Source organism: Ictidomys tridecemlineatus, chromosome 13 (genome assembly GCF_052094955.1).
Source record: "Ictidomys tridecemlineatus isolate mIctTri1 chromosome 13, mIctTri1.hap1, whole genome shotgun sequence".
NCBI classification, from domain to species: domain Eukaryota; kingdom Metazoa; phylum Chordata; class Mammalia; order Rodentia; family Sciuridae; genus Ictidomys; species Ictidomys tridecemlineatus.
In genome coordinates, this window is record NC_135489.1 from 17,891,688 (window position 1) to 17,908,736 (window position 17,049).

A 17,049-nucleotide genomic window follows, 5' to 3' on the forward strand; every position below is an offset into this window, starting at 1 on the left:
GAAGGGCATTCAGGAAGGAGACCACTAAATGAAAAGATATGAAACAGCTACAGACCAATGGAACAAAATGGAAGACCCCCAAAATACATAAAACTACATACAGAAACAACATATAGAATTGATTTTTAAGAGAACCAGATATAAGCCACACAAGAAAAAAATAATAATCCATTCTTCATACCATTAAGCAGAACCAATTCTAACTGTCATTTAGGAAAACAAAAGTAGAAATGGAATATTAGACGAAAATATGGAGAAATCCTATAACAAGAAAAACTGTCCTCACTTTGAAACAAGAGAGAAAACACCACAAGCAAAATAAGAATATGGCAGATTAAAAAATATTTTAATCTTCCACCCCAGATACAGGGTTAATCCCAATAACAACTGAGCTAGAGGTATGAATTGCTACTTTGAAAAAATCTTCAAAACACAGTCATATGATAAAATCCTAAATCCCAGCAATAAAAGAAAAACAAAGAGATTTCATTTCTTGCCTATAATAACCACAAGATTCCAAAAGCATATCAGTGTTCCACTGGGAAAGAGGTAGAGAGACAGGCCTTCACATGTATTGCTGCTCAAAATGAAAAATGGTACAAAGCCTACAACAAAGAACTGGGCAATATATGACAGAATAATGCATGCATTTATCCTTAAAACTCAGCACAGCAACTTCTAGGAATGTTTCCATGACACACCTATCAAAACGAGAAAAGACATAAGAACTGGTCTATTCACTGCAGCCATATCTACAATTCCAAGACGAGAAACAACTCAAATGTCCACCAGTTCAAAAGTTACTCAATAAAACGTGGCCCACCAACAAAATGAAAAGGGAGGGATAGGAAATGCCCTAATCATCAGGATACATTAAACGAGAAAGGTTAGGTAAATATATTAGGAAGTTACTATTTATCTAGAGAAAAGAGGGGTATCGATAAACATATGCATTTGCTTTAAAAAAAACAGTGGGGGGAAGGAGAGAGGACAGTCAGTTCAACAAACACTCGTGGAAAACTAGACACTATCTACAAGCTTCCATTTTGGAAGCAACCCAAATTTTCATTAACTGATGAAGAGATAAGTAAAATGCAATAAATACAGACACATGGAGTATTATTCAGTCTAAATTCTGACACACACTACAACATATATGAACTATGCTTAGTGAAATAAGCCAGCTGCAAAAGGACAAATACTGTGTGATTTCACATTCATGACATATGAAGTGTAGTCAACTCATATCATAGAAACAGAAAACAGAATGATGGTTCCAATGGCTAGGGTAGAGGATAGGGGACAGGAATTTATTTAATGGATACAGAGTTGCAGTTTTCCATGGTGAAAAAGTTGTGGAGAGTAGCTGCAAACAGCATGAATATACTTAACACATAGAAATGTGAATTTAAGAATTGTTACAATGGGCTGGGTGTGGTGGCTCATGCCTATTATCCCAACAATCTGGGAAGCTGAGGCAGGAGAATGCTAAGCTGAAAGATAGCATCAGCAACTCATCAAGACCCTAAGCAATTTACTGAGATTCTGTGTCATTTTTTTTAAGGGGTGGGGATGTGGCTCAATAGATAAGTACCCCTGGGTTCAATCACCAGTACCAAAAAAAAAAAAAAAAAAAGGTTAAGATGGTAAATTTTTATGCTATATGTATTTTATCATGATTAAAATTATTTTTTAAAGAGAGGAAACAAGAATATAACTCCTATATTAAAAAGAAGTATAATGAGAGAAAGGGAATAGAATAAAGGGTACATTGGAAGAATAGAAAATGAATTCCTCTAAGTATAATTTCTTTTGCGCCTTGGCTTTGAAATCATGTGAGTGCCTTACATAACCTTACAAATAACTTTCAAATAGGGCAATTAAGATGGGCTTTGTGGCCCACACCTATAACCCTAGCAACCTAGGAGGTAATATTTTTAAAATATTTTACTAAAATATCTAGTGCAAGCTAGGCATGGGGGCAAGCACTTGTAATCCCAGCAGGTCGGGAGGCTGAGGCAGGATGACCATGTTCAAAGTCAGTCTCAGCAACTCAGTGAGGCCCTAAGCAATTTAGCAAGATCCTGTCTCAAAATTAAAAAATACATAAAAAGGGCTGGAGATGTGGCTCAGTGGTTGAGTGTCATGGGTTCAATCCCTGGTACCAAGGGGAAGGGGAAATTAAAATGAAAAGAATGAGACAAATGAACATAGATGTGTAGCAAATTGGTGATGTAATCAAAGAGAGGAGTCATTCCCAGCAACTTAAGCACTATAGTAATTTAATTGTTCATCTCTAGTAGTTTGTGCCCTAAAAAAGAAAAGAACTGCAAAAAGTAACAACAAGCAAAAAACACAAATGATACCAACACAATGTTTTTAGTGATCACATTGGTGGTAGTGCTGGTAGTATTCTGAACTATTAGATGTGTACTGTGGGACAAAAGCAAATGAGTAATTACATAGATATCATTTAGAAACAAGACGATAAGAGATCGTAGACACAGATGTAATCTGAATGAAATAAAAGTCAACAATCTCTAGGCCTCCACTTCATGGGAAGAATCAATATAACTCAAGTATTCTATATACTTTTATATCCAAATGCAAATGTATATGTATGTGTCTATCAGAAGACCCACAATAATGAATGAGCACATGTCGAGAACATGACCAGCACTGTTTGTGATCTTAAGATATCATTTCCCACCAAAAGGATCAAGGCTCCTGTGTGAGCTGATTCAGTGCTGAGTCAGGAAATGCACAAGGCGAGCACAAACTATCCTGTCAGCAAATAGACTCCTGGAGTCCAGAACAGCCTTATCAAAAGGATTCAGAAGTAAACTGAAGAGGCTCCCACTGACCACAGATAGATCATATCTATCTTTGACGTGATCACAGTTTGGGCAATGATAAGAATCACTAAAATTGATCAAAACCTAAATGTATTTCAGTCCATGAACTTACACTAATACTAAGATAAATAAAATTTTTATAAGTTACCTCATCTTTGTTCTGGCTTTCCTAAAATATAGTTCAGGGTACAAAATAGTAAGGTAAGATCCTCTTAGAGAAGTCTGTTAGCTAACAAAGAAGGCATGGTAGAATTCAGAATGTCAGGATTTGCTGTGAATTAAAAGGAAGGAAAAGAGTATCATAATGCAAACTTCCTAATTTCTTCCACAATAAATCATACAAAAAAGTAGGCGAGTAGAAAAAGGGTTAGAATAAAATAGATGATGGCTTGTTTGATTGACTGTTGGACAGGAATTCCACAGATTAAGAAATATAAAGAAATATATCAACCAAATGTAATATATGGATTTTTATTTGAATCTTAAATAAATGAACTGTGCAAAACAATTAAAAAACTTACTGGGGAAATGTAAATGCTGAGTTATTGGATAATATTAAGAAATTTTTTTTAATTTTTAGCCATTCTAATGGTCTTGTAATATTGTTGTTTGTTTTAAAAGAGTACTTATCTTTTAAGATACAAATAGATATTTGTAAATAATTTATAAATTATGTGATTTTGTGTTTGAGAATGACTTCAAAATAATAGAATACAGAAGATAAAAGATAACAATAAAATAAGACTGCCCATGAGTTAGAAATGGCTGAGACAAGGCAGTAGGTACATAGATGTTCATTACCTTACCCTGAATAGTGATAGATAGTCTATGACAGACAGACATAGATAAGATTTTTTAAAAAAAAAACTGAACAAAAAACATAATTTATCCAAAACCAGTCTATAAAGTGATACCATAGCATTCAAAACAGATCATTTAACAAACCATCCTAACATCTCTATGCAGCAATTCCAAAAGGAAAAAGATCAAAAAAAGGTTAACTGAGTAGTACTGAAGGTTAACATAATTCCTTTGAAATGATCTCTGCTGGGTTTGTTTTCTCCTAAAATCTTCAACATTACACCAAATATATACAAGGATGATTGGCAAACAATTAATAGAAAAGAAAGCAGTAAGGATGCTCTCAAAAGATATATTTAAATGTGTTGGTATTGTTTGTATTTATTGTTTGTTGTTACTTTTTGCAGTTCTTTTCTTTTTTAGGGCAAAAACTACTAGAGATGACCAAAATGTAAAAAAAAAAAAAAAAAAAAAAAAAGCATTATATCCATATTATCTTATTTATGTGATTGAATAATAAATCTCAAAAATGAATGTTTCTATTATTCACCATGATCATCCCATGAATACCACAGGGCCACAAAGCATGTGTGATCGTGATAAAAAAAGGAAGAAAGTATATACAGAATTAATTACATAATAATTACTCCACCAAAAATCATACCTAATAGAAAATATTGTAAATACTTAACGTGAAAAAAAATAAATCAAAACGCAAGTAGTGTGCTTCTTAGAAAGGTATGCAAATCAATTTACTGATTCCACAAAGAACATGTCACAGAAACCTATTAAACTTATTAGGCATTAGGAAAAAAAGAAAAAGAATACCTAAATACCTAAATATTCAGTGAGGCCCTAAGCAGTTTAGCAAGATCCTGTCTCAAAATTCAAAAATAAATAAAAAGGGCTGGAGATGTGGCTCAGTGGTTGAGTATCATGGGTTCAATCCCTGGTACCAAGGGGAAGGGGAAATTAAAATGAAAAGAATGAGACAAATGAACATAGATGTGTAGCAAATTGGTGATGTAATCAAAGAGAGGAGTCATTCCCAGCAACTTAAGCACTATAGTAATTTAATTGTTCATCTCTAGTAGTTTGTGCCCTAAAAAAGAAAAGAACTGCAAAAAGTAACAACAAGCAAAAAACACAAATGATACCAACACAATGTTTAACAGATTTAGCCTCAGTCGATGACTCACTAAGTCAAATGGACAAAAGTGATTATTATAGAGGTTTGTCAAATGGATCATGGCTATTCAAAGTTACTTGCTTATATATGAATCTACAATCAAATTATACATTTAGTATACATTTAAATAAGCAAAAATAGGTTCCAAAACCAGACTACTGGCCAATCCATAACTGACAAGTAAGCATAGTATAAATCAAAATTAAAAACTATGCATCAAATATTAATACAGCATATTCAAAATTGTTTCTGTGCTTCCAGATGACAGCTGTTTCAGGTAATGTTTAGACACATCCTCTCTGTTGATGACGCTGCTAGGTGTAACTTCTCATGAAGCTCTCTGAAAAGCACAATCATTTGCTGGAGAAGTACAGAGTATATTCCCAAGTTGTCATACAAAACCATAAGATTTACAGAGAAAGTGAACATCTTCTTGGAAGATAACAGATTCAGTAATTCCTCTCTATATAATAAGGTTTGTACTGACTTTACCAGTTCTACCCTGAATCATATTGTGTGCATGTGCATGTATGTGGGCAGGTATGTAATACAGAAAGATTTGTTGGAGCAAGATGGCATTTAGTGAGCACATAATTAAGCAGTTTTCAATTATGCTGGGAAAAAAACTGCAGAAGACAAAAGATGACATGAGGGTGTCACTGCAGAAGAAATATTTTTTCATGGGGAAAAAAATAACAAAGACATAAGTTGCCTGAAGAAACTACTTAATATTTTAAAAATATTTTTATATATTGGGCCCTTAGTTAAGATTTTACATATAAGATTACTACCTAAAATGTTTGAAAAACAATTTTTTCTTTCCTCTCCTTTGAGAGAGAGAGAGAGAGAGAGAGAGAGAGAGAGAGAGAGAGAGAGAGAGAGAGAGAGCGAACAATAAGTGATCTCTCTGGTGAAGAAGACAAAGTATAGATCTGTTTTTTCCCCCCTAATAATCTGTTTCAGTAAATTAGTTATTTATACATTAATCAGAAAACTCTTTCAAAAACAGTATTTTTATTCCTTTTTATTGTCATTTGATTTGGAAACTCTAACATTAAAAGGAAAGAGAGAAAGAGGGAGAAAGGGAGGGAGGAGGACAGATCTGAGCTTGAGGAGGGGTAAGGTTCAGGAGAATCGTCTTTTGAAACTCCTCCTCCCTCCAGCCTCTCACTTGCCTTTTGAGAAATGTGTGCTAGACCCTTTCTCAGTGATAAAACAGAGTAAGAAAGGCTCCTGATCCCAAATACCCATCACTTCGTAAGGGGAAAGCTTGGAATGGACTCAAAATCCCAATCACATCTTACAAATAGGAGACATCTGAGACTACATGGTCAATTGAAGTGGCCCTAAGTAAACTGTTTAAAAAAGTACCATGGCTAAGACTATAAATGTTCAATCTACTACCCATTTCCCAAAATTCAGAGATTCATTTCTAATTTAGTTTCTCTGATCTTGATCTTATTTGCTCTGAGTAGCGACCCTTGCTTAAGGAGCAAAAATGAGTAAAAGTCAAAACAAAACCTGAGCAAGACACATTAGTCACCCCCTAACAGTTACTAAAGAAAAAGCCTTTACTTCATGCCTTAGATATGATGGTCTCTTAAAAATAAGCTCAGGGGCTCAGGTTCTGGCTCAGTGGTAGAGGGCTTACCTCACATGTGTGAGGTACTGGGTTTGATTCTCAGCACCACATATAAAATAAATGAATAAAATAAAGGTCCATCAACAAATTTAAAAAATTTAAAAAAAAAAATAAGCTCAGGTAGCAGCTCTGTACCCACCAAGAATGCTGGAAGTTGCCTAATAGCATTTAATTGCTAAAAAGATATAATTTGATTGTTTTTAAATTAGCAGGAACCTTCAAATATTTAAAACCATCTCTCTCTTCTACCACTTCCATTCCTCAGAATTGGATGTTCTTTAATCCAAGTACACATTTCAATCATGAGTCTTACCATCTTTTCCTAGTAAATTGTGAAGTCCTTTCATAGGATTACAAAAAAAGAACTGTGATTATAGCACTGGCATTGACTGTAGGAATGGTTTTTAGAAACAACAAGCAATAATATAGGTGGTCGTGGTTGTTTTCATGTCTAAATCAAGCAAGGAAAATCTTCATGTGATGGGTAAGTTTTACAGAACAAACAGAAAATATGTACAGAAAAATTACAAAAATACTAAGTACTGTTACAGATGACTGGATTGGCATTTAACAGGCTGAAAGAAACCAGATCAATCTCAATCTTGCTGGGGTCAATTCGGGTGCTCAAACAAATAAAACAATTTTTTTTCTTTATGGTTATATACTAGAGGTGCTAAAATATTAACCAAGTCTGAAATGTCATGCACAGTAAAACAATTTATAAATATTAAAACGCATTTTAACATACATATTTGTATCAAAATCTGCTTAATAAAAATAGCAAATATAATAAATCATTAGGCCAAAGTCACTAGAGAAAAATTAGATAAAAAACACCATACTTGAAAAGAAAAAAAAAAGAAAGTGAGGGAGAATGGATTAACAAAGATGTGTTAAAGTAATTTGATCATTTTAATCCCAGAATTTATAAACAACACTAGAACAAAACCTACCATTAGCTATTATAAGCAAAATAGCACAAGTAAAATTGTTTCATATACCTTTCTTGCAATAATTCTGTTTTCCTTCCAAACTATAAAATCTATTCTGTCACATGCAGATTACAACAAGGCTTCAACATAATACACTAAAACAATGCAAATGCATATAATATCCAATCAACATACAAAGATAAGAAACTTAAAAATATAGTATGAATTATAAAAGCCTCACAACCATTGGTCTTATGTATGCCTAAGAGTTAAAACATTACAAAATTAAAATCAGCTTTTTGCTCTGTAAAAACATGTTCAACAGGACTCAGTATATCTGTACTGAGATCCTCTGTACTAGAATAATGAAAATTTATATTTAAAAGTGTACTAGACACTTGTTCTATTACAAAAACATGTTCCAGTATTCATGTGCAGTGTTTTGTAAAGTGCTTTATTTCCATTAGCATTATAAATTTTTGTTCTTCAGCAAATCAGTAAGAGAATAATGGCACAAATCAATATCATACTCTTCATACCAAGTAATACTAGGTCATTTATTATAGCAAAGGCCACTAGAATCTCAGCTAAAGGTCTATCAGGCATTTCCATTTGAACACCAATTTTTTTTTAAGAATGTATCACAGGTTGAATGGGTGATTTTCTATTATAAAACAGTCTTCATAGGTTTAAGTACCTTCAACTTCTTAAAGCAAAGAAGCATATCAACACTGCAAAGAAAGCCACTTATGCCTCCTAGAGGCCTTGCCACCAACTACAACTCTAGGAGTGGTAACGAATTTCTGCAATGGATGGAGATAGAGAGACACTAGTGGAAAAGATAAACAAATAAAATTATTCCAAGCCATTTAAGGTCCAGAAGCTTTGTTGCAGAAGCCCCATAATTACCAGTGTCCCCTAAGTGAGATAAGTTAGAGAGATGCAGCAGAAGATGGAACCCTCCACCCCTAGTTCCTCACTGCCCCCCAAGGAACAAGTGGTTGATTTTCTCTACAGTCCACTCTTTGCTTTGTTCCACAATGTGGCACCCTGTCACGGGGCTCCTACTGATAACCTAAAATCAGACGTTGGCTCTATTCTTAGAGTATCTCTTATACAGAGGAATTCAATGGGAGCATAGTTATTTAACCCTGTAGGGTTCCAATGTACAGTATTATTTGATAGCAGAGTTTTCTGTTTCATTACTTAGAAGTAAAGTCTGAATGACCAATCTATTCAGTAAGCTTTCACTTTAATTTAATTTAATTTAATTTGCTTCTTTACTACTCTAATTTGCAATTTTAAAAAAGTACAATAGAAATCATAAGAACATTAAATATTATGTCAAAGAACACAAGTCACATAGAAGGCATTTTTTGGGGATAGTTGTGACTAATTAAGAACAAATTTCATTGTTATTTCATTAGGTCAGTAGCCATATATAGGTAACTAGAACAGTTTAATGATATTAAATACATGATCAGTCTAGAACACTTAAAATTAAGCTCAATAGGTCTGATATTCTGGAAGAAAAAAGAGGGATGAATACCTTAGGTCCCAGTGAAACACTGCAGACAGACACGGTGCAGATGTGTGCTCTTCATACCATAGTTTGCCTTGAGACAAATCCTCTCTGTCTCCCAATACAAGAATTCACACAGAACAGAGTGGTTTTTATCTATATCATCCAGTCATAGTTTAATACTTTTTCCAATCACAATGCACAATCATCTCCAACTGGCTTTGTGAACACTGTAGGAAGGGCAGCCAGCACAGATGTCCCTGAGGCAAAGTCATCTTTTAATTTCAGCTGATTCAGTTCTTCAGGAGCAACCAAATTATCTTCCCTTTTTTTCTTCAATTTTAATTAGAATATTCTTGCTCAAAAAGAAAGACACACCCAAAAATACCACAAGAGACCTGAGAAAATTGTCAAGTAAGCAGAGAGTGAAGAGCCTACCACACACAAGTGCATACACTAAAGCTTGGGTACTTTTTCATCAGAGAGCCCGTCTTCTTGGCCAATTATTTTATTTTTAACTCAAATAAGCTTGTATACATAGCATCCATAAACCCACAACACTGGATAGAGCAAATTAGAAATCAGGACAGAAGTCACTAGGGGTAAGATGAAACAGCCCAATAGCAATAAAATTGGTACTAATTACTAGACAATAAAAAGAGGAAGAACACAAATTCTAAAAGGCCCAGTATGAAACGCAAAGGCACATCAACCTGGGGATTCATTCAAATAAAGAGGTGCATTCTCTTCAATAAGCAGGTGGTGGCGATTTTATAGCATGGAACAAAACAACGCTGGTTATTGAAAATATGCTTAAAAACCAGAGATTTTGCAATATATTAAGAAAAAATGAAGAAATTTTTAAAAAACTTAGCATCTAGTGATTTTTAAAATCCTCAGTTTTTCAGAAAATCATTCTCTATAAATGACCATTTCAAGGTTCCAAATAACTGAGGCACATACAAGAAAATAAGGAAGGAAGGGATGATGTGTAGTGTTACAGCCTTTGATGGGTGGGCAGAGGCTTACTTAAATCATATTATCAAGCCCCCTCCCTAACCTTTCCCCATCTTATTCCCACCGCAAACCCTGAAAATATCTACTCCTAGAGAATACACTAATATTTAACTTATTTTTACCAGCTATGATATACTCTTGTACTACCTCTGTAAGATACAGTTCCATCTTACCTTCTTGTATATTGTTGGTCCATCCACATTTGTGCTCAGAATGACCACTACTTTATAATCATCAGAAAAGTGACTTCAATTCCAGGTTAAAATAGGTACTAGAGTGTGGCTTGTTGAAAGTCAAACCCAAAACATTTACTAGGAATGTCTTTCACTGAACAAAGAAATTCTATTCTGTTTCCAAGTGGGATAAAAAGACGAGCCTAACCCTGGTAACCTTAACACAAAAGGAAGCTAAAAAGGCAGAGACTCGATAAGAACAAAGGATTGTGCTTTCTGATGACATCAATACATATTAAACACGATGTGTTACACATCCTTCTATCAATATCTGAGAAGATAAATTTGCAAATTAATACTACATTGGCTATAATGAATAAAATTATAGTAACACTTTCTTTAGAAGAGATTTTGATTTATATAATGGCAGTGACTTTTATGTGTTTAATGTTTCTGAAACTAAAAGAGGAGATGAGCCACTGTGAGCAAGCAGAATACAATGTACAAGAAATAATTACGCCTGTGACCTCATGCCCTATAAGGTCATTCTGCATCGAAGGCCAAAGGAAATCAGGAACTATCAGCATTTACCTCAGAGAAGTCACTGAGAGAAATGAAGGGCAAGTGTGGGCATATTTCATAAACTAGCAGGTGCTTGACCTCATAAAAAAGTCAATTATTAAAACGCTACATGTAGAATGTCACAAATAAGAAATATATAAAAATGGGTTCTGCAAAACATCTTCACTCTAAAATAAATCTGAGACAACTCGTAACATTCAGCTTCATCCAAATTGTAACACAACAATTTCACAAAATAATACTAACACCTATTTAGTAAAAACAAATAATAATAATTAGCAGAATTCTTTAGAAGTGTTTGGAACATAAAAGTGACTATGTGATGAGTGATAATTCAGAAAAGATTTATAATAGTTCTGTAAGTTAGTATTGAGGAATGTATGCAGTATTGATCATTTGAGTCCCATTACCGTTTGAACAGGGATCACAATGTACTTATCCTTAAATTTCTCTATCAGAAATTAGGCATCAAAAATTTACATTTTTGTTACTTTATAAAGAATAAAATAATAATCCTGACTAGTTCAAGGACAGAGCTCCATTAACTGAAGCAAATTTCTCATGTTGCTCAATAACTGCAGACTTGGTTCTTAGTGAAATTTGTGTCTTTTCAGTGAAAACAGACTATGTCTCCTGTTTTCTTCCCCAGTAAATTAAAGTGAATTCCAAGGCAGTGTCAATAAGGAAAACAAAACTACAGAAATCAGTACAGGAGAGAAGGGGGAAAGCAGCCAGTATTCACTAGTCATATCATGCACTGTGCTGGATGCTTTGCTAAGTTGCTATTTAACACTCTTGAGAGTCCTGAGAAAAGCAGCTGGCCTGGGCCCATTATTTTCCTTAGTTCTCAGACAAACCAGCACAAGGCTTTTTACTGCATAATGTATCTAAACAAAATACAGAGGATCCCCTCAATATGGTCAGTTGACTTGAGTGGTCATTTCAGTCCCAGCTCACTCACTCATTCACTGTGAACTCAGAAAAAGTTACCACCTGCTTTTAAACCCCTGACTCCTCATCTCAGAAGATGAAGGGCTATCACAGTCCAAGAGCCCAGTATGAAAGTCAGCTCTTCAGGTAAGAGCATTATTTTGAGTTTCAGGCAGTACTAATAAAGGGACTCTTAGACAAAGAGTAGTCATAAATTAGGTGTTACCAATATCACACAGAAAATTACTACATATTTTTAAATGCTTAAAATAATTACATTATAAGAACATTTCTGATGAGTAGTGTATTTACCAGATAAATTGTTTAATATTTTGCCTACGTTAGTGATTAAGATTCCTGTGCTAGAAACAAGCTTTAAGTCTCTAAAACAATGCTTTATGATGTAACTTGCTATAATGATCACCTCTTCAAACATTAATGACAATGGCGGAGGCGACTTCACTACAAGCATGTGGATGGCAGGTGTGGGCTGTCCACCAGCTGGCTCTATAACCTTTTGATCCCTTCGGATGGCAAATCTGTTCAACAGCACTATGTGGTCATTCCTCATTTGTTGTATGCTTTCTTCTCCTTTAATACATTCAGAATCCCTATTCCTCTGGCTTGACATCCTTTTATTAAAACAGAAAACTCTCAGTAAAGCAAGCTAAAAGTAATTTTACACTTAGTCAATGTAAGAGTTTCAGAATCAATTAATATATTATTTCAAAGGAACATATGCTTTATTTATATGTAGGTTGCATGTTTGTTTATTCTTTCCCTAAAAAACAAATAAAGTGACAAGATTAAAATCATAAGTAAATCATTATTCAGTTAATTTATGAAGTACTCAAGGGTACTATAAGTTAAAAAATAGTTTAATTACATAATTAGAAAGGTTTAAATCCGACCTAAGAACACATTAGTTTATGCTTATTTAAACAATGATAAGAACCATCAAAGAATAATTTTCTAGCAGTAATTTTTCTGCTCCATTTTGTGCTGTTGTTAAACATAATTTGACTGTCAAGGACATGTCTGAAAGCATTAGTTAAGATGAACATCTATTTAGTCTTCCCATTCTACCCTATTTAAGATCTAAATTTCTGGAGCAAGCTGGGTAGAATAAACATTAGGTAGGAGAATGAGTTTTGGAGTCTTAAATATCTGAGACACCTTCAGAAAATTCTTGAATCTCTCTTGACCCCAGTTAACTCATGAAAGAAAATGATGGCAACAGTACTTACTTTACAAAGTTACGGCAACGGTTAAATAAAATAACACAGCAAATGCCTGACAGAGAAGTACCCTATTAGTGGTATTTATTGTCGTTATTTTACTTATACTTTATACTCTCTGTACCCACCAATAGACCTCTTACCTACAACATATGCATTTCTATCATTGTTTCAGACAGTAATTTGGGACCACACTATGTATTTACCTCGTAGTTAACAATTTTTTTAATTAAAAAAATTATTTTTTAGTTGTAGGCAGACACATTATCTTTGTTTTACTTTATTTATTTTATGTGGTGCTGTAGATCAAACCCAGTGCCTCACGCATGCTAGGCAAGCGCTCAACTACTAAGCTACAACCCCAGCCCAGTTAACTTACTTTCTTGTTTCCAGGAACAAGTAAAATGGCATCTGCTACAATTAGTAATGATACCTCTCCTCCAAAAATGTCAAGAATACAACACTGTACTACTAATTTTGGTGGGCTTTTTAGACCTTTATATGCAATCAATAATCAAAGCCTAGAAATGATCTATTCTACCTTATCCTATATTTAGATATTTCACTTTAATTTATTCCCCACTTTACCCTAATCTATTCTAAATAAAAATGTTTTGAAAATGTTTCTAAATATTTTCACAATGACCATTTCTTTTTAAAAGAATCCCTAGTCATTTGCTACTATGTAGTTCTACCTTCAATGATTCAACAGTACCACACTCAGAGTTCATCCTGCTTTGGGGGATCTTTTATTCAATAAGGTTTATGATGAGTTTATCATGGAACTCTATTTCCTGAAATATGAATTTTATGGCCACAAGTTAAAACAAAGAACATATTCCAGATTATTCAAATACTTAAAAGCAGGGCTTTATCATTTCAATTTTGTTTTTGTAAAACTTTTATATTCTAGAAATTTATTTTTTAAATCTCTAGTTTTGAAAGAATCTTAAGCCTAATATCTTACATTTATCTAGAGTACATGAAGCCCTAGAGTTTTCTGGAGGGTGGAGTGGGGTGGGGACTGGGGATTGAACCCAGGGGTGCTCTACCACTGAGCCACATTCACAGCCCTTTTTATATTTGTTTTGAGATATGATCTTGCTATATTGCCCAGGCTAACCTGGAACTTATGATCCTGCTGCCTCAGCCTCCCAAGTCACTGGCATTACAGGCAAGTGCCACCACACTGGGATGTTTTTATACACAAATTTCTTTTATTATTATGCATGATTTTATACACACATTCCTTTTATTAGAATGGAGAAAACTCCCAATAAGCAAATAAAAAACAATATTCACTCAGTAAATATTCTGGTACTCAAAAAAATAAGAATTTTAACTGGAGCTGCTACTGCCAGATATTTTGGCTATATATGAAATCTGTATTTGCATTTTCATACAGTACTTATTGACTTAACAAATTAATGATACTGAACTAGGTATTATTCTATGCATTTAACAAACATTAACTCATTATAATCCTACAAAAGCTTCTATCATGTTGATTTCTATCAATGACAAAATTGAGGCTAAGAAAGCTTAAGAAAAGTACCCAAGGTTACATTCCTAATGAAACATCTATGAGAGTCACCACTGCAAACATCTGATAGGATTAGACCAGTTATAATATTTATAACCTTTCCTGAATTTTGCTTTCATTTTCCTTCTTGAATAAGCATACAGTATCTTGACATGTATAATGAAATGATGAATCAGGGATAAGTATACTTTCAGAATAAAAAAATTATGATAGCAAATGTAACTTTTCTCCACTAGACCTTATATAATATGATTCTACCTGTTTTGTTTTGTAAAAAAAAAAAAAAAACTTAAAACTTCAACAATTTTGCCAATCCTTCAAATTATACTCTTTTGAAAGATCTATCAATCAAAATCTTTGCTAATTTCTTCTTTTTTAATTTACTGCTTATTATGGTTTAGATACAAGTTGTCACTAAAGGTTATTGTGAGAGATAATACAAGAAAGTTTATAGGTGAAATGACTGGGTTATGAGAACCTCAACCTGATCACTGTATTAATCCACTGAGAGGGATTAATGGTGGTAACTGTAGGCACATAGGGTGTGGGTGGAAGAGGTGGGTCACTGGGGGCATGTCTTTCGGGTTTATATTTTGTCCTGGTAAAGGGAGTTTTCTCTCTGTTTCTATGTCTCTGTCTCTGTGTTTCTCTAATTCCTGATGCCCTGCCCTGAGCTGCTTTCCTCTGCCACACACTTCTGCCATGATGTTCTGCCCCATCTCAGGTCCAAAGCAATGGAGTTGGCCAACTATGGACTGAACCTCTGAAACTGTGAAGCTCAAAAAAACTGTTCCTCCTCAAAAATTGTCTGGTCAGGTCTTTTGTTTAAAGCTTCAAAAAAGCTGACTGAACACTGCTCTAACTCTACCAGATATTTATTACTTTAAGAATTCCTAATTCCAATCTCAACTTGCAAGCTATCTTGCCATTGCCTACCAAATCAGTATAGACCAAGCTGGAATTCACACAAATAATAATACAATGGCAGTGAAAGACGCTAGTGTTAAACAGACTAGAATTTTTTAAATGGGAAAATAATTTTATAATAGTCAGTTCATTAATGAATAGTGACATTAACTTGTGCTTTTTTTTAATTACCAAAATCCAGATTCAGAAAATTAAACTGGGCAGATTCAGAAAATTAAATAGCAGAATCTAAGGATCTCTCTTTTCACTTTCAGGTGAAGTACTCATTTTGTTGATAAGTAATAACAAATATATTGGTAAATGTTCTTTCTACCTGTGCCTGCAAAGATTTGTAGAAAAGCATGTGAACTCTTACGTGATATGACGTGGTCCATATACTGAGGCAAATAAGGAGCCCAGGCATCGATGGCTTCCTTTCGTCCTGCCTGCTCAATTCTCCTCAGCTCTGCTAGAAGCAGGGCCTGGGCAGCTTCTCTTACCTAAAGGAGGTAGCAAAAATAAGTGTAAAGAAAGAAAGAAGGTCAGGTGGTGAGGTGAGTGACTATAAATTAGAAGTTTCCTAGGAAATAAAGTTATAAACAAGAAATCACATTTATTTACATGAGAAAAACAACTAATCAAATAATGAATTAGCTATCTAAAGTGCAATAAATTGTATGACAGTGTAATTAATAATTTGACTAAAATATATTGTAGTATATTTATTTAATCAGGCTTTGAGTTTAAAATATTCATTTTCTAAAACGTTCTTGCATTCTCATCTAGCATTTTCAAATTCTACATTTTCATATAAATATTATTAAAAGTCACAATTAAAACCATTAAATTTCTCTCATAGCCTGAAGAAATTTAATGCTATCTAGTTAATGTCTTTATACCATATATATTAAATAGAGGCTATTGATACAAACATGTACAAGCCCACATGATTCACATTTACCTAAGTCATGAATAACATAGTCCAATACATTCCTATGTAAGAACATAACCTCTGTAAGTTCTAAAGATGGAACTGAAAATGCAGTTTTCAAATCATATCATTTCTCTTTCATTGTAGTATACAGCTTTTAGTTTTAATTTAGTTTACTTTTGCTTCTTTGGTATAAGGTCAAAGAAGCTAATCAATTATTAGGTGATATATTAACTATTTAATTTTGAAAGAATGATAGCAGCATCTAAATAAGGGTTTGAGCAAAAAAAGTTGTTTTTAAGTATAATTAGCTTTTGAAGGGAATTCCAAACCTATGAAAATTTTAGTATGTGGTTTAGGAATCGAAAATATTTTATACTCATTCACTGCACAGTGACATTTCAGACAACAAAAGACCATAGGCCATAAAGACAGTGGCCCATAAGGCTATATCTACTGACAACATAGACATCTTAGTCTACATCATATCTTAAGATGTTCACACAAGGACAAAATCACCTAGTGACACACTTGTCAGAATATATCCCCATTATTATGCAATGAATGACCATAATTATATTGGGAAAATTAAAAATCTTGAATGATATAAACTGCTAGAGCTATATAAGTCAAGTGGCATAGTAAGGAAAATTTCTACAAAACATTTCCAAGTTTCTGGTGATATTATACTCCAAGTAATATCCAATAATGAGTAAGTCAAGTAACACAAAATAATGGCTACCATTTACTGAGATCCTACCATGTGTCCAGCTCTTACCATTTTACTT

General features: G+C 33.7%; 1 protein-coding gene across 6 annotated transcripts in view; it reads right to left on the reverse strand.

The window, feature by feature from the left end:
* Nucleotides 1-17,049, reverse strand: part of Wdr7 (WD repeat domain 7) — a 327,637-nt gene that overhangs the window by 190,221 nt on the left and 120,367 nt on the right. For 5 of the 6 annotated variants that reach the window (XM_040272677.2, XM_005323039.3, XM_021724983.3 and 2 more), the window contains one exon: nt 15,707-15,830. The exons of the other annotated variant lie outside the window; for it this stretch is intronic. In XM_040272677.2, the coding sequence (XP_040128611.1) occupies nt 15,707-15,830 (124 nt within the window). The remainder of the gene's footprint in view (nt 1-15,706; nt 15,831-17,049) is intronic. 6 annotated transcript variants of the gene reach the window in all.